We start from the raw sequence: 25449 nt of genomic DNA on the forward strand, positions 1-25449 counted from the left end.
ATTGGCAGTAGCAAGTCTCGGTACTTGTTCTGCTGCAGCAGAAGCAGAAGCAACAGTAGAAGTGTACCAGATCTATTCCACCAAGACCAAATACATTAACATGCCAATCCCTTGAGAGTTCTCATGATAGAACTCATGCATCTTATTATGTAAACAAACTGTTTCACAGCTTATTATTTATAATTATTTTTCTAAACAAAGAATATGATAAAGTGGATGCCTGCAGACCCGCATGACTGAGTCAAAAAGTCTCTTAAAATCTAAGGAAAAAAAATTATCCTGAAAAATAATTTTAAACATTGTAACGTTATTTTGACATGTATTTAATGTGTAGGGAAAATGCTCATTAAAAGTTCATTAAACTGGACCTTGAAAACATAATTGTTTTTTGAAACCATACAAACCTAACATGAAGATTTTTCCTTTTCTTTTTGCCTCTGTGTTTTTGTAACATTTATTTTGTCCACCAGACATGTGAAAAAGCGCCGCTTCCTCTCTGCTGCATTAAACCATGTCAGCAGATTTAGCCACATCAAAATTTGCTATTCTCAAGGGCATGTCAGAATATATCTAATGCAGTAAGTAATTCATGCCATGTTTGTGTCAAACCCTGTGTTGTCCTCTCAAGATGACAGAAAGGTGGGGATACTGCTCTTTGCGTGCCTTTTTGAAAGGCAGCAATACAAAACAATAATATGCAACATGATGTGTGATGTAACCATGTGTGACACTCCATGGGCCATCTTGCGGTTACTTCCAATTGCATTAAAGTTTAACTACTGCATTAGCACAAAGCACACTTTGACTGTTAACTGCATAATGTTAGTGCAATGTTAGCACTTTGCTCAGTGCTGATTGCTGAGATGTGTGTATATACAGATGCATATGTTCCCTCTGACAGCAAATATTTTATGAATGAAAGCTTGGCATTGCAGGAGTGACTTTCATCCAAAGCTGGACTGCACTACAAACACTAAATCACAAACTAACAAACACAAGCCCTAAACTATCAAAAATAATAATTATTGTTTCATCGTGATCTTAATAAATCAAAGGTTTTTTTCTTTCTTTCTTCAAAATCTTGATTTAAAATTTGTTTTCTTTTGGTGCAGCAATATCAAAAGTCATTTATTTTATTTTTTTATATTTATGGGTGCTTTCCGCTTTTATTGCGACAGGACAGTAGAGACGTGACGGGAAAGCATTGGGTGGAGAGGGGGGTAGGATTGGCAAAGGACCACGGGATGGGAATCAAACTCGGGCGCCATGAGTGCAGTTGTGCTGTATGTTGGTGCGCTAACCAATAAGGTGTTGGTCCCGATGTCAAAAGCCATTTGCACAATATACAAATATATGCATTCAGAATGTACAAAATCACAAGAAAACAATGCATAGTCTCTTTGGGATTTAAAAATATTAAAACTCTAGATGGCGCAGGCTGCTGGGTAGTTCGTAGATCGGGAAGGAGGAGGCGGGAACCAACAAACATTAAAACCATTTAATTACAAAATAAACGCAAAAGTAAAGTCGCAGCTCCTCGCGGATGATTGCCGCACACAAAACACAAAATAAGGTCCAGGCCTGGTTTTCGTCATCACTCCTCCTCTTATCTTTCCAGAGCTCCTCCGTGGGACTCAAGACTGGTGAGTGGCGCAGGTGTCACTCATTATTATTATTAACTCCACTGCCCTCTCTCCGCTCCCATGGCTTTTGTCCCCGCCCGACTCGTCACAGGTTGTTAACTCAAACCAATTAGATTCATAGCATTAAACTATGTTATAAATCAGAGGCAGAAGCAGATTGGTTCATGTTGCACATGCAGCCAATGAGCTTACTGCTTTACATATAAATTGTCAGCAATAACTAAAGCAGCTGGCAGTTGGCTTTCAGAGTTCCTCTGAAACCCTCCAGCTCCACCTGTAGAGATCTGCTACAAGTTATTAGATGTGCTAATTGTGCAGTAGTAGTATGCATCTTAAATACTCACAGTACTGTATCACGTATGAATTGGAAGTAACAAGGTTCAGTACTTGCTTTGCAGCAGCAGCAGCAATAATCTACAACAACAGCAATAACAATCAGCAGCAGCATATTGCAGATCTGTTTTCCCAAGACCAACTACATTAACATTGTCATATCCATTACCATGCTAAAATCTTCATAGAGTTGTCATAGAAATGCATTTAAAATATTACTACAGTTCTAGTCCAGAATACCAAGTGGAAACAGCAGCATCAGATCTGTCCCACAGATCCATAGTACTGTGATGTTTATTGAGAAGTGTTAAACAAGGACATGAAAGCTGGTAATTTTTTATACGTTAGCTTCAGCACACTGTGCTTGTCTATGCTCATGATTTAAATGAAGATCAAATTACATTTTATGACCAAGTTATGGAGACGAACACATTCTAATGGTTTACATGCTTTTTCTTGCCCCATGCATATATTTGTATTTTTAGAAATACATTTAATTATTTATAAAACTTCTGATTATTAAAAAAAGTGTGTTATTTATTTAAAAAATATATATATACATACACACACACACACACACATATATATATATATATATATAAATATATAAATTTTTCAGTGAAAGCGCATGGCAAGCAAGGGAACAAGAGTTCACATTTTGACCTAATGTTTATTAGTATATACAAAACTTTTTATTCATGTAATTTTTTCATTTTTTGACAATCGAGCCAGAACTGTTTCTGTTGCCCCTTTAAAACAAAAACTAGACGAAAACCTTGAGTGGAACAGTGAGATTAAAAAGTAAGTGGACCAAACCAATCAAAACACGGTGAAGTCTGTTGATCAACGTGAGCGCCATGAAAGCGCCACTGCAGTGAACCCATTTCGATAAGCTCTTATGTTGCCTTTCTACACACTGTCTCTCAATGGGCTGTGCTTTTGGTTAATATATTTCCCATCAGACCTCTCAGCTGCACCTCCTGTTCTTAGCCGCACATCAGCCGCTGTACCGCGTCAGGTCAGGATTTGCAGAAGGCTTAGTCTTGCTGTGAAAGAAATGCATTAGATCTTTCTTTGTCCTCTTTTTCCCTCCTCACATGGTCTGACCCGTTCAGAGTGAGGGCAACGTGGTGCTCCTGCGCGATTCAGCCAGAGCTTTTGCCCCAACTCGCCACAGGACCTCAGCTGCTTTTGCCTTACATGTCAAGCAAAAAAAACAGATCAGCTTCCCCACAGCGGTGCAATTACACCCAATAAACATCTTCACGGTCAGAATACAAACCCTTCAAACCCTCGTAGCATGAAACTCGAATCAAACCCGAACCTTTTTGGATGTGGAATAGATTAGGCCTTCAGAAATCACAAGAAAACACACCTGCATGCCAAGCCTCGGTCACTGCGCATCCACAGATGCATTTCTGCCCCAGAGGTCCAACAACCACACCACTTTTTCAACAACACTCGACTTCTGTTCTCCTGCCACTGTGTTTCATATTTAAAACAAAAGACTGTCAAAGCGATCGCCCCCTAAAACAAACTCTCTGTGGCTCTGTGACCCGCTTATTCCCTTGGCCACAGCTCAACCTGGAACGGGCAGAGGCTGCAAGATTGAATGCAGCCATACGGCCACTGGAACTGCAACAATACTCGCTCTTCCAGATGAGTGGGCAGAATGACCCAACTCCTCACGTTAAGCTTAATATACTGAAGCCGAGGCACCAGTCATCACTGTCTGTGCCACCGCGATGCTACTTTATTTAGACAGTGACGAGCCAGAAAATGTGCATCAACACACATCAAACTGTGATAAGTGCAAACAGTCTGCTATCCCAAGGAATGTGATCTAAACCAAGCTGGCTTTAAATAGGAACAAGCACACACTAGAAAGTGTGAAAGTGGAAAAAAACAAAACAAAGAAGGAATAAAAGCAAGGGCCCGCAGCCCACAGTTGTTCAGCTGTTGACGTGACCTGGCTGGCAGTGAAAGGGATGAGCAGCCGTCACTGCGAGACAGAAGAGCCTCTATCTCTATGAGTGTGTGTGAGGAAGGGATAGAGAGAAAGCTTAGAATCAGATCCCAGTGTCAACGTATCTTAGCAACCGTTTCCGAGGTGACAGGGACTAACATCACTTCCTGTCTATGGGAGAATGTTCATCTGTATACTAAAAGGTCTGCACGTGAAAAAGCATACAAAAACGTGCACGCCAGTAAAAACGGTCGACTGCTCTCTGACCAGAGGCTGTTTAATTCTCCTGAATGTCAGCGCTTGGTAACTCACATACTGCGCCCATGTTCCCATTACTGGAGCGATGGATTCAGGACACGCATTCCTAATGTGACAGATATGTAGGAATGTCACATGGCACTTCATAATTAATGCCTTAGGGTGCTCTGAAAGAATAAGCATGATGGGATAGTTGCGTTCAGTCATTAAAGTGTTTGTTTAGCACACAAGATGGTCAATCAGAATGGTTCAGTGTCAGATTGTGCATGTACGACTGCACAGATCCGAGGTATCTCCGTATATATGTAGATTGTAGTCGTACATTGTGTCGGCGTCCAGCCTGTCTACGTGTTATGCCAAGGAAAGCGTGGCCAAGTGCTGCCATCTGGTAGAACTAGTTGGCACAGAGGTCCACTGTATGGTTCCATGACATATTGGAGTGGTTAATTTTAACGCTGTGACACCATTTGGCAGAATCGAGCGTTTTGCAACCTATCATTCAGTCTATTTAAGTCACTCATCCACTGCTATCACAGCACTACCAGGTTGACAGGCAAACAAATACTTTGCCTTAAAGGGACAGTCCACCAGAAAATTAAAACCGTCATCATTTGCTCATCCTCATGATGGTCAGACATTTGTATGACTTCAGAAGAAAATCAGTTATACTAAACATATTCGGTTCCCATTGACTTCCATTGGAAGGACAAAAAATACAATGGAAGTTAATGTGAACCGAAACTGTTTGGTTATCAACACTTATCAAAGTATCGTTTTTTTTTGTGTGTGTGTGTGTGTTCTACAGAAGAAACCAAATTCATAAAGGGTTTGGAACGACATGAGTGTGAGTAAATGATGGCAATTTTAATTTATGTGGGTAAATTATCACTTTAAGGAAAAGCTCAAACACAAAAATTGCTAGAGAAAATTAACTTTATTCATTTTCATAAAACAACATGCTAGATTTCAAAAGACAAATTAAGAAAAAGTAAAAGCGATAGAAAGTAAAACTTTCATAAAAATACAATAATAACCGGATTCATTGAATTAATCTTGAGGCGAGAGGAGGTGTAGAGTGATGGACCGCCTTGCTCTTCGGTCCGTCGGTATGTACAATCAAGTTCCCGCACTAATGATACGCTGATAGGTTTGTGTGTAAATGCCTCAATGAATATGTGAGTATGAAAACAAACTCCTGATCTCACTCTAAACAGCTCTAATCTTCCCCACGCATCAGCTTCTAACAGAAAGTAAAAAGAAGAGAGCTTAGTTGACTCCATTATTCTGAAATGAAACCTCTGAGGCAAAGAATGATGGGTAAAGCAGTCCTTAGATAAGGTCCATAAGAATTTCATCCTCCATAACGCTCGACACCTGAGGCATCCCAGGATTCTGTGCGACTGGACCCCGTGGACCTGTAGGGATCATCAGTGGACCTGTGGGAATATAAAACTTATGGCATAAACGTATCTAAGCGGTTTAAAAAATGATTAAACATAAATAGCAGTACAAGCCACAGCAAATAAATGAAATCACTTACACAATTAACGAGGTCACAGATGTGATAAAAATAAATTGTGCTAATGATACTGTACTGGAAATTAAGCGCTACCTTGGTGAGGCTGCCTCCACTGAGACTGCATCTGAGCGCCCCCTCCTGGTGCAGGATGGACCATCTGCTGGATGGGATGCATTCCCTGCATGCCCTGCATCCCACCCTGCTGCAGAGGGAGATTATGGAATATAAAAGCAAGCTTAACTATGAATGGCACTTTTCATTCCATTGATTTGGAATTTTTACAGTATGAATGCAAACGCAGGAGACAGGAAATGCAAGCTCAGGCGAATTTTGTTGCGTTTCAAAGTTCAAAGTTTGGTGACCTCTTGACCTGTGAATTCATATCACAGGAAGACGTGCAACCTATAGATTATTTATGCATCGCAATGTGCCCTCTTCTCTGGATTAAAAGAATGCATACTTTAAATATGCAGGATTGCAGTAAAGTGGAGCAGAATGCAAATTTTTACGCAGCATAGGTTTAATTAGGAAATAAGAGTTAAATTATGTTAAGATGATGCAGTGTGTGGCGTCATATTACAACCTTTGCCGCATCTGTAGAAATTCCACATGCTCAAGTTTCAGTGTGACCGCAGCTTAAAGGGATAGTTCACCCCCCAGAAAATGAACATTCTGTCATTAATTAATCTCCCTCTAGTCGTTCCACACCTGTAAGACCTCCGTTTATCTTTGGAACACTCTTCGAGGCACGTTCATGAGAGTACCACGACACATGCGTGGTGCTGTTGATGCAGGGTCGAGAAGCGTCGCGGCTTGTTTGCACGCATGCGATGTGGTACTGTCGTGAACTAGAGTTGGGGGATGTCTACCTAACTGGCATCATGCTATGTCTGTAGTGAATGGGCGATGGATGATGACATCGGGGGGGGAATCCGTACTCAGAAAGGAAATAAAACAAATAAAGCACTCTATGATTGGGGTAGAGGAGGTGGAGGAAGGAATTGCGATGCTGGCTCAACATTGTGATACTGGTCAGCTATCGGCAATGGACGATGGCATCCGAACCCTATTGTGACTGTGCATTGACGTCTGACATGGAAAAGAAGAACTGTTGAATAAAGTTGCTATTTATGTTTTCTTTGCACACAAGAAGTATTCTCGTAACTTCATAAAATTAAGATTGAACCCCTGATGTCACATGGACTTTTTTTAATGATGTCCTTACTACCTTTGTCAGGGCCTTGACTGTGGCAGTTGTGCTGCTGTCTATGGAGGCTCAGAAAGCTATCAATTCTTCAATATCTTAATTTGTGTTCCAAAGATGAATGAACAGGTCTTACGGGTTTGGAACAACATGAGGGTGAGTAATTAATGACAGAACTTTCATTTTTGGGTGAACTGTCCCTTTAAGGAAGTCCTATAGAAGGGCTTCACACACTTACAGGTTGTTGGCTGAGGAGGAGGCTGCGGAGTTGGGGGTTTGCGCCTGGGTTTGGGAGGCGCAGCATCCCACCAGGAGGCTGGGCTTGAGCTTGGCCCACCTGATTGGGCGGAGCACCTGTGACCGGCGGCTGCTGATTACCTGCTGCGGCTGCTCTCAACTAATGAAAAGCAAAACCACAGTGATGAAGATAGAAAGTAAGTGGACATGAAAAGGCTGCTGTAAAACACTGTGTTACATAAGTGCTAGTTCTGTGTGCGAGTCTCACGGGAGAGAACTGTGAATACAGAGCCACTGTAACTGCGTTAAAGGTATTAAAAGGGACATATTCCACACTTTGTAGTATTCTTCCCAGAAGTCCACTTATAATTCATGTCAAGGCTTCTCACACCATATGCAGTTGTAACTTAGTTTTACATAACCATTTCCCGCTCTCTTTTTAGTCTCAGCCCATGGACCAATAGTCACACAGATATTCAGTTTTTAGTTTGACACAGTAAAAAGGACTAGATATTCACAAGCAGAATTGTTTATTCTATGGTTAAAGGCTATTTAGAAGAGCTGTCTGTTTAGAGGCAGATTGAATGCAGCTACTATGTATTAAATAATACAACAATGTAGTAACATTTCATGCATTTATTATTTAATATATATATATATATATATATATATATATATATATATATATAATTTATTTATGTCTTTTAGATTTCAATTTCAAACAAATGGGGTTCTGAAAATTATTACTGATTCCACAAAAAAACATGAAGCAGCACAGCCATGTTCAACACTGGAAATAATAAGAAATGTTTCATGAGCAGTAAATCAGCATATTAGAATGATTTCTGAAGAATCATGTGACATTGAAGACTGTAACTGAAAATTCAGCTTGGAATGAATTACACTGTAAAATATATGAACATTTGAAACCGTAATAATATTTCACAATATTACTGTTTTTACGGCATCTAATAATTGTAGCCTTGGAGAGCATTAAGAGACTTCTTTCAACAATGTCCCTTTTAATACACAACGCCGTTCACAAGATGGAGAAATGGCAGAAAATCAAGCAGCGAATCGCTGTGCTTGCAGGAAACATGGTCCTACATGTGTGTGTGTGTGCGTTAATGCATGCAGAATTATGTTTCTGATTCTCACCATGTTGTTCTGTCTCTGCTGGTCCTCCATCAGTATGACCTGACTGACGGAGGGCAAGCCCACCACCACAGACTGAGGCAGAAAGAGAGGGACAGAGAGGAGGAGACCAGGAGGGTTTAGAACAGCATGCATATTCTCAAGCCGAGGAGAAATACAAACAGGGCGGGTGCACAGGGCCAGAGACAGAGAGAGAGAGAGAGAGAGCAGGGCAGGGGAGATAGAAGAGAGGAGACGGGGGAAGCACTGCTGCTTTACCTGCTGTTGCACGTTGCCAAGCGTAACGGGGATGGGGCCTGGTGGTCTGTTGAGGAAGTTCTGATTGGGTGGGACCTGTCCAGGTTGCATCTGAACAGCACTGTTCATCTGAGAAAACAGACAAGCGATGGATTAATGACAGAATTCAAGAACAAAGCACAAAAATAGCACAATTAAAAAACAAGCACACTTTAAGCTAATTTATGGGTTGTTTCATTTAAGTGTCCCAAAATGCTGTTCTTTCATGAAGGTATATGTTTGTGTGCGAGTATGTTTTCATAATTGTACATGTTGTTATGCTAGAGTTCACATAGCATGCACATTTTCAAGCGTGTGACGGTATAATTAATTTTTTATGTATGTGCACTCATGTTTGAAAACAATTATTTTATTTTTTTTGTGCAGTGATGTATTTTAGGTTCAATACAAGTTAAGCTCAATCAACAGCACTTGTGGCACAATGTTGAAAACAATTACTTCAACTCACCTCTTAAAAAAAAGAGCCAGCTAACAATGGAAGTAAACGTAACGTAATTTTTTAAGACATTTTATGGTCTGTATTTTTCCAATGTGCAGACAATTTTCAGATACCTGTTGGACTAAAACTTCCTCTTTGTTTTACATACTTGAGAATTCATTGTTTTTTCTTTTTGAGTGTATACAAATCCTGTTTGATGGATAAAATAACATAAAAATAAATGAATATGACTTGACATTTTTATAAGAAATATTCTGACTTCACTGGCCTGTAAATCAATTTTATCAGTTCCCTTGTTTTGCCTCATGTAACCAACTTACATCCAGCGTAATAGAAATAATGCAGACACAAAATGTTTACAAACATTAGGCTATAATAAACACTAGGCTATTTTGTATAATCATTTGTCATTCAAATACATTGCAAATACAGAAACTTAAAAGATTTTGTGTAGAATGAGAGACCTGCTGGTTTCAGTTTAGTTTTAGCCTAAATTAATTAGTTTTATTTTGTCGTTAATATCGCTATAACTTCTTATATGTTTAATTCTTGTTCTCTTCTAAATAAGGGAGAATTTTCATTTGCTATATTAACCTCAAAATAATTCTTAGAATGAAATTTGGAGTCCAACTTTCGGACGCATATACACCGTTACTTATTATACATTTACCATTATTCTTTATTCTTTATATTAAATAAAATTTTAGCATCCAGATACGTCGGGAACATGGAAATATTTAGATTTGAGCCGAATGAGAGAGGTAGGCATCAGCTTCACCTTAGATTAATTTGTTTTTGGATTTACGTTTTATAGCCTAAACTAAGAACTATTTTTATAATGTTTTTAAACATTTTGCTTTAGACTACAGGCATTTTAGCCTTCATTATTTCGGAAGTAATAGGGCTAATAAAAAGCGACGTAAGCCGCGACTTTTTTTTTTTTCTCAAAAGGCAATCTTAGAATGTTTTTTTTTTCTTTTAACAATGAAGCAAACATTTTTAAATATCTTTAAAATACTTTTTCTTTAAAGTGTTGATAAAAATAAAATAATAAAAAAAAATTAAGTAACTTACAATCTAAAGATGATGATGCTGTAGCCTATTGGCTGTGACTAAGCGTTAGATCTCTATTTTTTTCCTTTTCTTTTTAAGTAAAGAAAACGCTATACTTTATTATTATTATTATTATTATTAGGCAAATAATATTATTTTAAAAAAATAACGTTATTAACCGGTATTTCTTCCACCCGAACTGGTTTCGGAATGGTAATAATATCAGAGGAATGCAGAACAGAAACGTTAAAATATCGATTCTGCTCGGAGTGAACCGATTGAATTTTTTTTTTCATTTTCAAGCCCTGCCTCGAAGACAAATTCAAGAATTTTTCCCAATTGATAAGTCATAAGTATCATGGGTATATTTTTAGCAACAGCCAACAATACATTGTAAGGATCAAATTGCTCAATTTTTTTAATGCCAAAAATCATTAGGATATTAATTAAAAACTATGTTCCATGAAGATATAGTGTACATTTTCTACAGTAAATATATAAAAACTTAATTTCTGATTATTTGGACAACTTTAAAGGCGATTTTCTCAATATTTTTGCACCCTCAAATTCCTGATTTTTGTTGTTGTTGTATCTTGGCCAAATATTGTCGTAACAAACATAAATGAAAAGCTTATTTATTCATATTTTTTATGATGTATATATCTCAATTTAAGAAAAATTGACCCGTTGTGTGGTCCACGGTCACATATTGTCAAGGTAAAACAGGTTCCCCAATTTCCTCTAGAAAGGCTGGTATGATCCTCAGTATTTGGCATGTTGATGCCAAGCAGCACATGTGTCAGGGATACTATTTGGCAATTTAACCTTGTATTATGTTGCAGGTCCTAAAATAGTTACTGATCAGCAGGCATTTGTTTTAAATTGCCAAAGCAATGACAAGTGAACGACAACTTAACAAGTGTTCATTTTAGGTGCCAAATGGATTGTGTGTGCAACATCCAACGCAGAGCCAGGGACAGCTGCTCACAAGGTGCAAGAAATGAGATTTCAGGTGAGCATTTTTTTAACGCTGCTCTGTCAATTTCATTTCAATAACTGTGTTTGTTTATAGTGAAGACTACACCGTTTCCTGTGACTCACCGAGCGTTGCTGCTGCACTTGTTTGTGGTTAGTGATGACCTGCCGAATGCCATTGACGAATCCGCTCTGGTCATTAGGGATGAGTCCCATGAAGATCCTCTTCCTAGACGAGTACAGCAGCATCAGCACACGCACCTCACACGGAGCACTGTGGGGGAAGTGCACACAACCAGCCTACACAAACACACACAATACACATCAAACTATGTCCCAATCCACACATCTAGACAGCACACACAACCAGAGTGACTGGAGAGCTGCCTGGGCCTAGTACACCATCATATTTTAAGACAGGATTAAAATGAACTAAGCAGCCGTTTCCCAGACACAGATTGAACCTAAAACTGAACTTAATCAGTGTTAATGGTGATTCACTACTGACGGATCTATTAGACTGTGTCAAGGGGTCTAGCTCCAGGGTAAAAGTTCAGTTCAGAGCCTTTCATTTTCAGAGGAAATGCTGGCTATGTGACTTTTTTTATTATTATTATTATTCACGGCTAAATATGAACATATTTCTAACATTCAAAAACAGAGGAAGATCTCCCCCAAGAGGATGAAGACCGTTATTACACACTATTACATTTTCTTCAGAAATCTTCAATGGGAAATAGACATTTAATATAGCATAGAATATAGATAAATGCATGGAGAACATAAAAACTCGGCCTACATGAGAAGGTTGTAGCCTGATTATTAATTGTGGACTGACTGAGCCTATGATTCTGTTACTGTACTCACAAATCCATTGGTCATGATGCGATACAGTCCTTTCAAAGACTCCATATCTTTATTAGTGAACAGAAACTGCACCATACGAGAGTTCCTGAACAGAGGGCCCAGAGTAGTCTATAGAAACACAACAAGACACAGGAACCATCACTGCATTAATGTGACCTAGATGTCTGACCAACCACAATTCAGCACGAATATATGCCGTTTAGGTTGACATGAATTTTGAAAGTTATGTGAGAGTTTACATTTATATTCCATGCGATAATTCTGTAATTATAGTACTGTATGTTTTTTTTAAACTTAAGTATAATTAAAGTTAGTAATCTGAACAGTCTACTCATTTGACAATGCATTTTGCATACTGTGTGCTTCAGGGAAGTGTGCATAGTCCGATAAGATAAGAGGAAGGACAACATGAAAGAAGGTGAGGTGATGGTAAAGAAAAGAGGAGCAGTAGAAGAAATATGAGAGAGAAGAGAAAAAGATGATGAGGAAACAGGAGACGAGATGGCAATTATGGAGTAGAAAAAAAAATGGGAGAAAAATATGAGGAAGAGAAAAAAGATGAAGAAAAGTAGAAATGGTGATTTAGGAAGAGGAGAAAAGAAACATGATGAAAAGATGACTGAATGAAAAGGTAAAGATTATGTACAAAGGGTGATGATTAAGGAAGAGGAGGAGATGGAGTAAAAAAAAAAGAGGAGAAAACTACTGAGAAGAGCAAAAAAAAAGGGAAGATAATACAGGAAATGCAATGATGATGAGAATAAGGAAGAAACAAAAAGATAGGAAAGGAAGAGAAAAAGGACCAGAGAATAAAGATAATTAAGGAGATAATATAGGAGGAGGAGGAGAACAAGAATAAGAAATCCTTGCTTCCTTTCACAAGTCCAGTAATAAATCCTGCAGGAAACACTATATTCACATTTACCAAGAGCTGCTGAGGGATGAGCTGCATGATCAGCTTCTGTGGCCACTGGTCTGTATTTCTGAAACAAAAGAGGAGGGGAAAAAAAACTTAATCCTCTCTGTGCATCTCTACCATATATTCTACATTATGCAAATATGAGCCAATCGGAGCCACTCACAGATTCTCCCCTTGGCTGACCTGGACCTGGCAGGGCAGGGAGCGTGTCAGTTTTGTGTTGGAGTCCATGGAGGAAGCCTTGGGCTTCTGCGGTGATTGATGGAGACAGAGGGAGAGGGGACAAGGGGAGGGAGAAATAAGATGAAGAGGTTAACATACAGAGTAAAAAGACCTTGCTGGCAGAGATGGACGGTAAGACTAAAGGCAGAGAAATATACAACCTGTGTGTGCAACTTCCAGAACAAGAGAGATCACACTGACAATGGAAGAGCTGCAAAGTTATTATGTCAAATCAAAACTAATGAGTAAACGGACCATTTTAAGAATATTTGATGGAACCTCATTTTTTAAAGCATCATTTAGACCAACTGATGACTCAAATAAACAAAACAACATATTGTTTTTAGAATTTTTGGACATCTTTACTAAATCCACCTCACAGTATCGCTGCAAATGGACAGTGTGGAGAAAATGCAGGACTGAGTTTTGGCGCAGAATTACTATTGATTTAATTTACACAGCGCAGCTTGGCAGTGTTTGTGAATAGTGTGCGGAGAGCTGTGTGAACTCATCATCCAGATGGTGACTCTACGACAGGCCTCAACAACCAAGCGTGCCGCCGTGCTTGATAAGCGCACATTGGTTTGCTGGCATGTTATTGACCAGATGGTGATGATGATCGTGGCATGTGCATCTGTGTTTTTGTTTCCTGATCATTTGGGTTGACCCAGTGTCAAAACAAATCATTTCAATAGCTGATTGTGCGTTTGGGATCATTCTTTGCCGAGATGATCTTCAGGCCACTGTAGAATAGCCAATAGAGTTTCATTCATCTAAAAAGAAAGCCTCTCCCATAAATCAAGCAGAAATCAAGAAACATCATTGATCCCATTACAGTCCCTGCAAATGTCACCCGAGGCACAATACCCACGGGTCACCTTACAATACATCAATGAAACACGAATAGATAGCTTAACCAGATCATTTTTTTTTAAGTCTAACAAAAAAAAAAAAAAAAAAACTTTCATCACAGATGAGTTATGAGATTTTCTAAAGAGATTAAGTGAGATCCCTTTCAGCTGTGAAGCATATGTAAAACATTATCCATACAATTTATTCATTTTAATTTCCATTTAGTTTTGGTTTTATTTTAGTTTCAGTCATTTTTAAAATGTATATATTATAATTTATATACTTTTTCAAGTAAAACAATAATTTACAAATATTTTGTTTTAGTTGCCAAAGCAACATTCCTAATTATTTGTTAGTTTACTTAACATTAACAATACTTGCTTGCAAAGCTTTATTAGTAATGTATTGGCAATATATTTGGTGACCCTTTAAGGTTTTTTACATAATCCTGGGAGAATTTCTGTTCTTGCTACACTTGTTAAAAACACAACTGCACATTTCCAGTTTACGAAACCTTTTGAGTCTCCAATACTAAAAAAAAAAGCTATTTTCTTCAAAATACATAGAAACCCTTGTCAGACCAACAAAATGACCCCAAATGTTGACCTAACTAGTCAAACACAGTTGTCTGAACAAAGAATTCATACTGTTGAAATGTTAAGCCTTTGTGAGTCCCAAGCATTCATTGCAGCATGAATAAATTATGCAATTTCTGTTATAGGATTATTGTTCTGCTGTTTGCTGACTTCATTTAATAGTTATTTGTTGCACTGTGATGTAAAGGACTCATCTTTTTAACGTGTTTTGGTTATCACCGTTCTTGAGGTTAGTGTGTCTAATTTTGTCTTTTTACAAGCAAAGACAATGTTGTCTACTTATTTGATTAAGTTGCCTATTAGCATTTGCCATTTGTAAACGAACATTAACTTGATAATGTGATGACTATACACACACACACATATATATATATTTTTTTTTATCATTCAGGCAACAGATTTTTTTTTTTTTTTTACCCAAACCTGCCTTGAGAATTGTTTATCCCTCGACATTCAGAATTTTCTACACAAATGAATACTGCAACATTATACCGTATCTAAGGACATTGTTTTCTTTCTATAAAGCAAGAGATTCCAAGTGAAGTCCCTATGGTGTGGAAACCACAAAACCGATCTGAAGAAGACTTTAAGATATTGCTATGACGTCACTAGTATAGTTTCTCACCTCCTGCCATTCTAGAACTCCACTCCATGCTACAATCTTATTGGCAACACCTTGCTGTGCCCCAGCTTGAGGTGCAGGTACAGCTGCCTAAAAAACAAGAATATATTGAAATTGTACGGACTCCAAATGAGTCAGATTTCACAGAAATACATTTCTCAAGTCTGACCATGCCAGGCTGCGTTGGCGGCGTCTGCTGATTGGTGGGCTGTGGCTGAGGGGCCTGAGGAGGTTGCTGGTTGGGTGCAGGTGGACCTTGTGGTGGGACTTGTGGCTGCTGCGGAGGTTGCTGAGGTGGAACTTGCTGCTGCGGTGACACTGTGGTAACTGTTGATAGATTGGGTTTACCTCCTGAAGCCAGTGATTGGCTGAAAGGTGTATTTTGCATTTGAGGAACTGTGAACAAAACATAAACAACTCAGCAAATGGTGTTTTCAAATATGGAAAACATAGTGAAACACGGAGCACACAAACACAGCCGAAGACTCAAGAATAAAGGGACTCAAATTGGACTCACATCGGCTCTTCTGCTGCATAGTGGCTGCATCTAGCACCTTCTGTGCTGCATCATGGGCCGCGTTTAGAGAGGAATTCTAGGACAAGAGAGTGTTTGCAACAGAGGGATAACATTCCTGAGATCTCATCATTAGTGTGCACAGCCGTGCTTGAAAACAAAGCCAGATCCTTCCACCAAATACAAATGCATTCATGCACATCTCATCTACCACTTAGATCTATTCAAATCAGATTATAACAGCAGTTAGTCTTAATCTTAAGAATCCAAATTACCAATAATGTGCCTCCAATTAGGCACAGAAAGAGCAGACCAAGATAAGCCTGTTATCGAGGCAAGCGCTCTGATTACTCTACATCACCGAAGCAGTGAGATAGCAGGGTCCTCACCTTCCAATGATTTAGTCAACTGCTCATTAAACATGCAAATATTTTTGCTTCCTGTTTTTCCATTTTGTCCCCATTTTCCCTGCGGCAAACCCATTTTATACAATTTCTCTTTTCTGACTCAGCTTTTCATTAGGCTTATATATCTGTCTTTATATATCTATAATGATATACTTTTTTTTTAATAAGTTTTAATGTGACTACAGCAGACCATGTACTAAAACGCTTTACCATTTTTGTATCATTTTAACACTATGAAGCTTTTATATTTCACAAATAATTCAAAGATATTAATACATAAATAACAATACAGGTCTATAGTTGTATCATCTGACACTTAATAAACAAGTTTTGTGAAATATTTCAGTTAGAAGGAGACTCATGTAAATATATACGCTACCATTCAAAAGTCTAAGGTCAGTAAGATTTTTTTATGGTTTTGGAAGTCTCATGTGCTCACCAAGATTGCATTTATTTAGTCAAAAAAACATTGACCTTTAACAGTAGTGCATATGTAATGAAGTTATATATTTCTGTTAATTCCATGAACACAGACCTGGTGTGGAAGGGATGGAGGAGTCTGGGTTACTGAGCCCATAGTCTGGGACACTGGCAACGGCTGAGGTGGCAGGACAGGTTTAAGGGAGACTGCACCAGAGCCTCCTCCAGGAGCAGCTGGACACACACAGATGTAACAGAAAGCATTAATCAGAGCAAATCTAATAATTCAATAAAATACTGTTTTTTATTGGCCCATCTTCTGACAAAAGCTGTTGATGTTATATCACTGCACTGAACATTCACAAGCATATCAGGACAAGTGTCTTTCTTACCAGGAAGTGCAATGCCCCTGACTAACACCATGTGAAAAGGGTCCTGACTGTAGTCTGGGTGTGAGGGTTCTGGTGCACCTGCTACAGAGGACGCTCTTTCAAAAAGAGATCGAAGCGCTGGAAGTTTCCGTGGAGCGATTACAGAAAAATGGATCCCCCGCTACAGCCCAAAAAAAATCAATAAAATAATTTTATTAATTTCAACTACATATCAGAAACAGACATCAGCTTTTATACAAAACAGTGAGAAAAAAAATAATATAGCACATAATATTAGACTATGCTTGGATCAACCAGCATGATCAACATGGGTTTTTAGTAGCTTGCATTTTTGTTTTATTTCTGCAAGACTTCTACTAAAAAATGTTAACCTGAGATCCAAAATAATACTCAATACTGCTGCTGCATTGCTGTTAATTCTCTTGTAAAGTGGGCAGGAATGGACTGGGATACAGTGCACTGGGATGCCTGGTTATACACAAGTGTTTTACAAGGACAGAAAAGTTCTGACATGAGGCCCATTTGAGAGAGATGAAGAAGGTAAGGTATCATTTTTTCAAGTGCTCACAACCTACACATGTCTATTTTCTTTTCAACCACTTCCAAAGGCTTGACAGAGATGATCCAATGACTTCTTTATAATTACGCGTTAAGCGAGTGGAATGAAATTAAAGGTTCTAGATGTTGATGCTGATTATAAAGCATATTGTGGCGAATATTTCCAAGTCTTCGTAATGTTTGATCTAAATAAGCATATTATTTTACAAGCAATGCACATTTGAAATGTTCCTAATGTATACGATCATTGATAACAAAATCATAATAAAAAAAAAAAAAAAAAAAAAAATTTTTTTACAACAAAACACAATTATAGAATTGTACAATTCATAGCATATAATCAGTGTCAGTAAATAAATACTGATTTAGTGACAGTTTGCAAGCTATTGTGTCTAACAACGTTCTGCATTTTCAGCAAGGAAGAATTAGGAGTATTTCTATGCTGGTTGTCATCATTGCCTTATGCATGGGGAACCAGAACCACCATTTTTTTTTTATAATTAACTCTGAGAAGTCCAGGCCTAGTGGTTAGAGAGTTTGACTCCTAACCCTGAGGTTGTGGGTTCAAGCCTCAGGACAGCAATACCACGCAAGGCATTGAACCCCCAACTGCTCCCAGCACCCTAGAATAAATGACTGCCCACTGCTCCGGGTGTTTGTCCACATGTGTGTGTGTGTGTTCACAGCAGTGTGTGCACACTTTGGATGGGTTAAATGCAGAGAACGAATTCTGAGTATGGGACACCATACTTGGCTGTATGTCACTTTCACTTTTTTAATTACATAAGTACATCAAGATTACAGATGTGTTTTCAAAGCTAAAAGAACTTTCAGAAGTCCAGTGACTTAAAGTTGCAGATCTATCATTACAACAGGACACATCTTATGAAGAGTAGATGAGTGCAGACTCACATCACGTATGATCTGGACCAGGCTGTCTGCGGTGCAGCCCGTGTAGCTGACGCTCTCCACAGCCGGTAGTAAGTACGGAGGAGAATTACACAGCAATACGCAAACCTTGTGAGTCTGACCACTGCGTAGAGAAACAATGAGAACACACATACAGTCACCGACAGAATCTTGATTCCACAGAACAAGATAAAGAACTCACATTTGCTCCCTCATCTTTTTGAAGTCGTCAAAGAGCTGCAGGGCCACGGAAAGACCCTCAGCTATGAGACTGCAGCTCTCTGCTCCACCTCCCATGAATCTGCACAGAAAGCATCAGTGTAAGAGTTGCGATTCTCAGGCATTTAAAACATGAAAATCTTCAAAGTGGACATGAGACCAGCTCATCTAAACAAGCAAAAGCACACGGTTATCTCTTATATCGTGGAATGGCAGCAGCTCTTACTGGATGCTGTCGATCCAAGAGACAAACTCAAAAGCGGAGCTGGTGGGCGCATGGCACTGGACATAGGATTCTGGAGCACAATCCACTGTGTTGAAGACCACTAGACCATACTGAGTGCCACCATACTATAAAAAAATCAAAAAAAGATGATCAGATGTTGAAATGACAGAACTAATTTAAAGAGCAGGTGTCCAACTCACATCTCCTCCAAAATCTGTTTCAGCAGGTGGTCCTCCATTAAAATACCTGCGATCACACAAGGTAGCTCAGTACAGAAGTATGACAAATGCCAGGATGAATAAGCAGGTGACGTATCTTACTCTATAGTCGGTAGTATGTAATTGTTCCGAAGTGATTCAAAATATGGACCAAGGTTTGCAGTTCCCTCTATGACAAACACCACATCTGACACCTGATTAAACCCAGACTTGGACGTCGGGTCCATATGGGTCGCCTTGTGTCTGCAAACAAGACAGGCGTTAGTATAATATCACACAGGACGTTTGCTGTAACTATTAAATAATGATATATATATTATTATGCAATAGTTTGTCATATAGAATTCATGTAGTTTACACCCACTTAACCTTTACTGTGACTGAAGACTTATATACTGTTTTTATTATTATTATTATCATCTATTGTCATGTCTGTTCTAAAAGCAAGAATACCGAACCAGGATATGTAACGTTACATACTGTCTGTGTCTAAATAACGTTACCTAGAATAACGCCTACAAAGACATTTCTGAACGATTCAGTAATTCAGTCCATGCCAAAGATGCCTTACAGACTCATTTTAGCTGAGATATTTTCCTCTGTTCTCATTCAGTTAAAGAGGGGCTTCATAGAAATATAACGCAAATACAAATAAACTAAAACATCACATGTGAGCACGTTCCAGTTTTACACACAGTGTCTTAGCATGTTTGTTAGCCGTTATCCTCAAATGCTAATTTATCTCGCGTTCCTTACCTGCTAGTATTGGTAGAACTGACTTCTAATAAGAATAAATTGGACTGATGCAGTCATTTATCTTGATTATTTCTACACCAGCCGTCTTAAGTTGTATAATGAAAGCTTCTCGTAAACGTTAATGTAGACCGTGATGACAACAAATATCTGAATGTACGCTCGGCACTCGACAGTTTGGTCTGGTCTCAGATCTGGGAACTGGACTGGGTTGGTGAATCGATTTATGAGTAATCGATTTTTAAGCCAAAAGTACAACAATTTCAAACCCACCTAAAATATAGCTGTGATCCATCCATCAATCAGTTTACACCGCTTCGTGTGTGGTCTTAGGAATAAGTAAATAGCCAGTCCATCTCTACAACTAAACATAGCTTAGGCATTATTGTGTTTGCATAAGGAAATAAAATGTATGCTTTTGAAAGTAATCCATAAATGTCTACAGACTATGTTAGGGTGACCATATTTTGTTTTCCAAAAAGAAGACAGGGCGGGGGACTGGGGTGTGGTTGGTCACCCAAAGTAGTGCAATCCCAAATATCAAAACTCAAATATGTCAATTTCATACTTAAAACACACATATTTTACAGTCACTGTTATGCATATTGATCATAAACAGCTAAAAAACTTCTACCGGTGGCCCCTCCTTTACAAAACCTGACATCTAGCACAGTTTTATCATAGGCAGAATCAGGGCTTTAGCTGGGGCTCGGGGGGCCCCCGGGACAGGTTGTACCCTTGGGCCCTGTTTGAAATCATGTATATAGCACAAATAAATAAGTAGAACAAAGATAGCAATTAAACAATGTTTCATTTTTTCAAGTTTATAGGTATTCACTTACAGAAACTGAATGATGGAGAAAATGAATAAACTAAACATTTATTCAGTCAAGAGCAGTGAGTGATATTCAATTTTTTTATTTTCTTCGATTAACATTAAGGGCACCGACACAGCCGTGGGCCCCTATCATCACCACCTTTCACCCCATTAGCGACGACCCTCGGTAGAATGCAAAATGTTTCAAAACAATCATTACAGTCAAATGTAACTAATTCAACATTTCAAACCTTTAACCCACGGGGGAATCCAGCCATGGCAACAGTTTAAAAGTAGTCCAATTCTATTGGGAAAAGAACACAGACTTGACAACCCTGCATCCAACACGAGCTGCAGGAGTCAGATTTGATTGATCATGTGTTGAGAGGAGAGAGATGGCTGACAGATCATGCTGGAGGATTTGCTGCTCAACAGATCCTGAGCTCATTGACTGATTATTTCTTTAGAGTGTGCATGTGATCACGAAATTGAAAGTAAAAGTGAACAGCAAGCTGTCATTCAAAAGAGATTTAAATACTCAGCATACTGATGTCGGCTCCCTGAAGCGCAAAAATTATATGCAGTGTTAGAATGTTTGCGGGACTCTACACAAAAATCACGGGGGCGGGCAAAAATGGTCAGGATTTCTGCGGGAGCAGCATTAACAAAACAGTCCCTAGCAGCTGGCTCTAATATAAAAACGCACACAATCAATAGTGACTGTAGAAAGCAAAAGCTGAATCCCACATTTTGGGGAATTTAGAAATCAGGTCCTAAAGAGGACATTTCTGGGACAAAGAGGACGTATGGTCACCCTAGTCAATATAATAATAATAATAAGGTGTGAAGCTTTTGTTATTATCATCATCTTAATGTTTTAATCTTAAATGTATCCTATAGTGTATGTTTTGTTTCTTTATTATTTAGATTTAATTTCCAGTTTTTATCAGTTTTTTCATCTTCAATCTTATGTTAAGCTACATTATTGTATTTTATATGTTTTAAGTACTTTCTTTATTATTATTTATTATTATTATTATTATTATTCAGGAAAATGGGTTTTCTAAACTTAAGAGCAAACAGCTAAGTAAACAGTAGATGTCACTAAAGTCAAGCAACAAAAAAACAAACTGAAAAAAATAACAACAACAACAAACAAACATAGAGCGACCATAGAAACAACTGGACAATACTGTATAGGCCTAACATTACTATTTTTTGAGCATTCATTGTATATGGACTGTCTCTGTATTTATACTTTATGTTACCTGCGCAGAATCAGTCCAGTCTCTGCTCTGTGCTTCACAGAATATCAGAAAGGAGGAGACAGGTAAGTTATTGAAGAAAGAATCATGTTTTTAGGTCGACATGCAACCTGTTTCCTGTTTCCTGTCCTCGTTGCTCTTTACTGCAAGAATGTGCATAATTACTCAGACAGCCCCGAGCGACTCAACCTGCTGTCAAATAAGAACAGTGTGCCCCGAGCTAAGTGGCCCTGAGGCTCGCCCGTTCTCTCTCCTTCCAACAATAGAATCTACTCTCCAGTGAGCAAAGGAGAGCATCAAGTTCATCATATTTAAATCCTCCCATACAAACAATGCTTTAAAATCAGTTTAACCCATTTAGAGCTATTCTCTCACAACCCCCGGCTGACTTCCTTTGCTTTTCACGGTCAGTAAACAGAAGAGTGCCCCTAGGGTTAGTTATGATTGCCCGGAACTTAGGACCAGTGTGTCTCCAAATAAAAGATATTTTTTTTAGAGATGCACTTTCTGTGCTCTATTCCACATCCATCTCCAGGGAGTTTTCTTTTGTGGAGTGGCACATTTTTGGAGGCTTTAGCTCAGCTCTGTGATCTGAGGGGCTAGATTGGATTAGAGGGATTTAAGGTGAACAAGGGAACTGTGGAGTAAAGACCTACTCTTAACTCCATATATTGATTGACAGCATCACATCACTAAAGACTGACTGAATTTCCAGTATAGTAAAAAAATTAAATAAAAGAATTGATAAATAAAATAAATATTTATTACTTATTACAAGATTGAATCCATGACAGCAAACTAAAACATGTGTCTGCCCATTAGATAATTTAGTTATTTAGTAGAATAATACATATATTATGTACAGGAAAACTATTGAGGTCAGTGACTTCAGGCAGTTCTTTTGTTTTTACTTTTGTATAAGGCATTTATTTGATATATAATAGAGTAAAAACAGAAGTTTTGTCAAGTATTTTACAATTTAAAATAACTATAACTTTGTATTTGAATATATGTATTGAAGTTTAATTAAAAATTGTTGGTAAAACTGAATTTGCAGCAGTCACTATACTCCAGTCTCCAGTTTCACATAATCATTCAAATCAATTATTATCAACAATGAAAACAGTTTTGCTGCTTACTTTTTGGTGTTTTTGTGAAAACCATGATATATTGTTGAACACCCAGTTAAATCTTTCTGTTATTATAATTCAGGAAACAGAGGGAGAAGAAAAACTATTGTAATGAATGAGGTGGACTATAATTCCTTTTTTTATTTGCGCTGCACACACGAATGTAGATGCTCTTGTGCACCATTTATGGAAATTTATGTTAATTGAAAATGTATCACCTTAGAAAATTCATATTATTTGCCTATAAAGTGGAATTTTCCCCCACTGAGAACTTCTGTTGTTTCTTAAGATCAGCACTTTCGTGTGTGTTTTAATAATACAAAGACATGTCTGAGGTATACTATTCAGCTATGTACAGAGTCAGAGAAAATACCAAAGCACTCACTGGGGCAGTACCTTTGTACCTAAAGAGTGTACCCTAAAGGTATTTTTAGTAGGCTACCTTTTGAAAGGGTATCACCCCAATGAAAGCTTCTGTACCTTTTTGTATAACTGTATACAGTATAACTTGTGTATACTGTATAACTATCAACTCTTCTGCACTGCACCAGTAGAGCATTTATTTTAAGCATTCCACTTCAAAATCCCCCGAAAATGTTGTCTTGTTCCCGGATGTCCGACATGAATCTCTGTAGAGGTGCCCTCCAGGTGGCACTGATTAAAACACGAAGATTTTACTGGTGCTCTCTGCTGGGAGACAGGAGCCATCTGGAACTCACACCAGGCGACCAGAGCGCACAGAACACGCCCATACACATACCACCACTATCTGGGTCACTGGGGCTTCAATAATACGCCTCCAAGGTACATTTCACAGGGCACAGGTGAGGAAAAACAGGTGCATGTTCACATACACATGCACAACACCAAACACTCCTACATCAAAATATTCGCGCCTGACATTACATAAATGAATCTCGATCTCGACATGGATGGATGTCTTTCCCTGAGGCTGTGAAAATGAATATAGCATTCTCTATTACAGTCACAGCTATTAGCAGTAATGATAATTGCACCATGTTACTAACTTCACTCGATCATTTTTTCCCCCCACAGTGATAAAAACAGCTCTCCACCACGCCCGCTCCTCAAGTTTTTCTCTTCTGCTCTCTCTCTCTATCCCCCATCTCTCTTTCAGTTCAGTGAGCCGGGAATATCTTTCTGACTAAATGATTTTTTTTCACCGTGGGAACGTTGCCATGGAGACTGCACTCCCCCGACCCCCGCCCCTCAGCGCGCGCGGCACGTGTAGTTGTGAACTGGCGCGTCTTCACCTCCGCTGCGCGCTCCTCTCTCGCGGGACCGATGTGTTGCAGGTGCGCGCATGCATACCGGATCGGTCCACCTCTTCCTCTCGTTTGCTTTCGCTCTTTTATTGTCCTTACACACCCTGCACGGGATCCTTGAGAGGAACGTCCCGGGTTCAGTGCATGATTTGTGGCATAATGTTTAAGTAATGAGTGAATAATGAATGAATGGTGAAACGCAAAGGAAGTAAATGGATCCGACGGGGCCCTTAAGAAAAATAGCCATGGTTAAAAATAAAGAAAGACAAATTAAGAAAGAAAGAAAAAAAAAAACTAAACAAAGGGAAAGTATGAAAAACAAGGTTAGTATAGATAAACCTTGATAAACACTAATTAACCATGGTTTTGCTAACCGTAGTATTTTTAGTAAAACTGTGTTCATAAAAATGGTAATCAATACACGGTTACTACACAATTATTTTTTTTACATTTTCGTAAGGGTGAACTTTCAAAGAATAAATAAATCTAATTATAATTGGGAAGTAGACATTTTGAACTATCTGCAAATAATAGGCCTATTTTAAAATATGCACACGTGTACTTTTATTTGCATGCCTATAATGTCAAAAACGTTTCTTGTCTCGTCCCAGTCAGGAATTAGGCCTATACAGTCTATGGAAATTACACTAATCATGTAGCCTAAATTATACCACATTTTCAATCCAAATAGCCAATCAATCCGCCTACTTTGATTTGATTGGCCATCTCAGCGTTTGCCGATCAAAGGACTATGACCACACTTTAGGCTGTATTGTCATAGTAAAGAAGCTTAAAGGCATTAAAACAAACTTTTCTGTGTAATGGTTATTTGTTTTATTATTGTTTATTTGACAATACTGAGAATTGTAGCATTTACAGTATGAACTCATTCACGTTTATTGTGTGTCCCTGTAACATAAGTCTACATACATTTTTGTGGTGAACATTATGCCACATGCGTCAGTGGAGCTTAACTTGCATTAAACCTGAATGAATGAAAATTCATTTCATTCCATTCCCCTAATAGTTTTTCTCCAGCTATTCTCAAACATTTATCCTCTTACTGCTCTTTTTATATTGTTCGCCCTGGGGCCAGTTGCGTAAACTGCTTAGACTATAATATTAGAAGTCAGTCATACTAATGTTTTTAAAGACTAGTCCTTACTTTTTGAAGTCGA

At 38.4% G+C, this 25449-nt stretch overlaps 1 protein-coding gene across 4 annotated transcripts; it reads right to left on the bottom strand.

Annotated features, from left to right (window-relative positions):
• Positions 1-5115: 5115 nt before the first annotated feature.
• LOC113047036 (mediator of RNA polymerase II transcription subunit 25) lies at positions 5116-19967 on the bottom strand. 4 transcript variants are annotated; one of them, XM_026208279.1, is made up of 20 exons: positions 19777-19967; positions 19123-19263; positions 19003-19048; positions 18803-18927; positions 18560-18658; positions 18361-18481; positions 16891-17050; positions 16614-16732; positions 15675-15750; positions 15327-15553; positions 15161-15247; positions 13029-13111; positions 12872-12929; positions 11947-12054; positions 11206-11379; positions 8574-8681; positions 8319-8390; positions 7162-7320; positions 5813-5921; positions 5116-5636 (listed from the first exon to the last, which is right to left on the bottom strand). In XM_026208279.1, the coding sequence occupies exons 2-20, from the start codon at positions 19245-19247 to the stop codon at positions 5530-5532; spliced, it is 2163 nt and encodes a 720-aa protein (XP_026064064.1). In that variant the 5' UTR covers positions 19248-19263; positions 19777-19967; the 3' UTR covers positions 5116-5529. The 4 variants fall into 4 exon arrangements, with proteins under 4 accessions (XP_026064064.1, XP_026064063.1, XP_026064065.1 ...); XM_026208278.1 differs by having other exon boundaries at positions 13029-13114; XM_026208280.1 differs by lacking the exon at positions 8319-8390 and having other exon boundaries at positions 13029-13114; positions 19777-19966.
• Positions 19968-25449: the final 5482 nt, after the last annotated feature.

Source organism: Carassius auratus, chromosome 28 (genome assembly GCF_003368295.1).
Source record: "Carassius auratus strain Wakin chromosome 28, ASM336829v1, whole genome shotgun sequence".
Taxonomy (NCBI): domain Eukaryota; kingdom Metazoa; phylum Chordata; class Actinopteri; order Cypriniformes; family Cyprinidae; genus Carassius; species Carassius auratus.

Coding starts and splice junctions, on each gene's coding strand:
- LOC113047036 (XM_026208278.1), bottom strand. CDS start 19,247: ATGGACCCGACGTCCAAGTCTGGGTTTAATCAGGTGTCAGATGTGGTG. Junction 18,482..18,559: donor AAAAAGATGAGGGAGCAAAT/GTGAGTTCTTTA, acceptor TTCTCTACGCAG/TGGTCAGACTCACAAGGTTT. Junction 5,922..7,161: donor TCCTCCTCAGCCAACAACCT/GTAAGTGTGTGA, acceptor CTCCCTCTGCAG/CAGGGTGGGATGCAGGGCAT.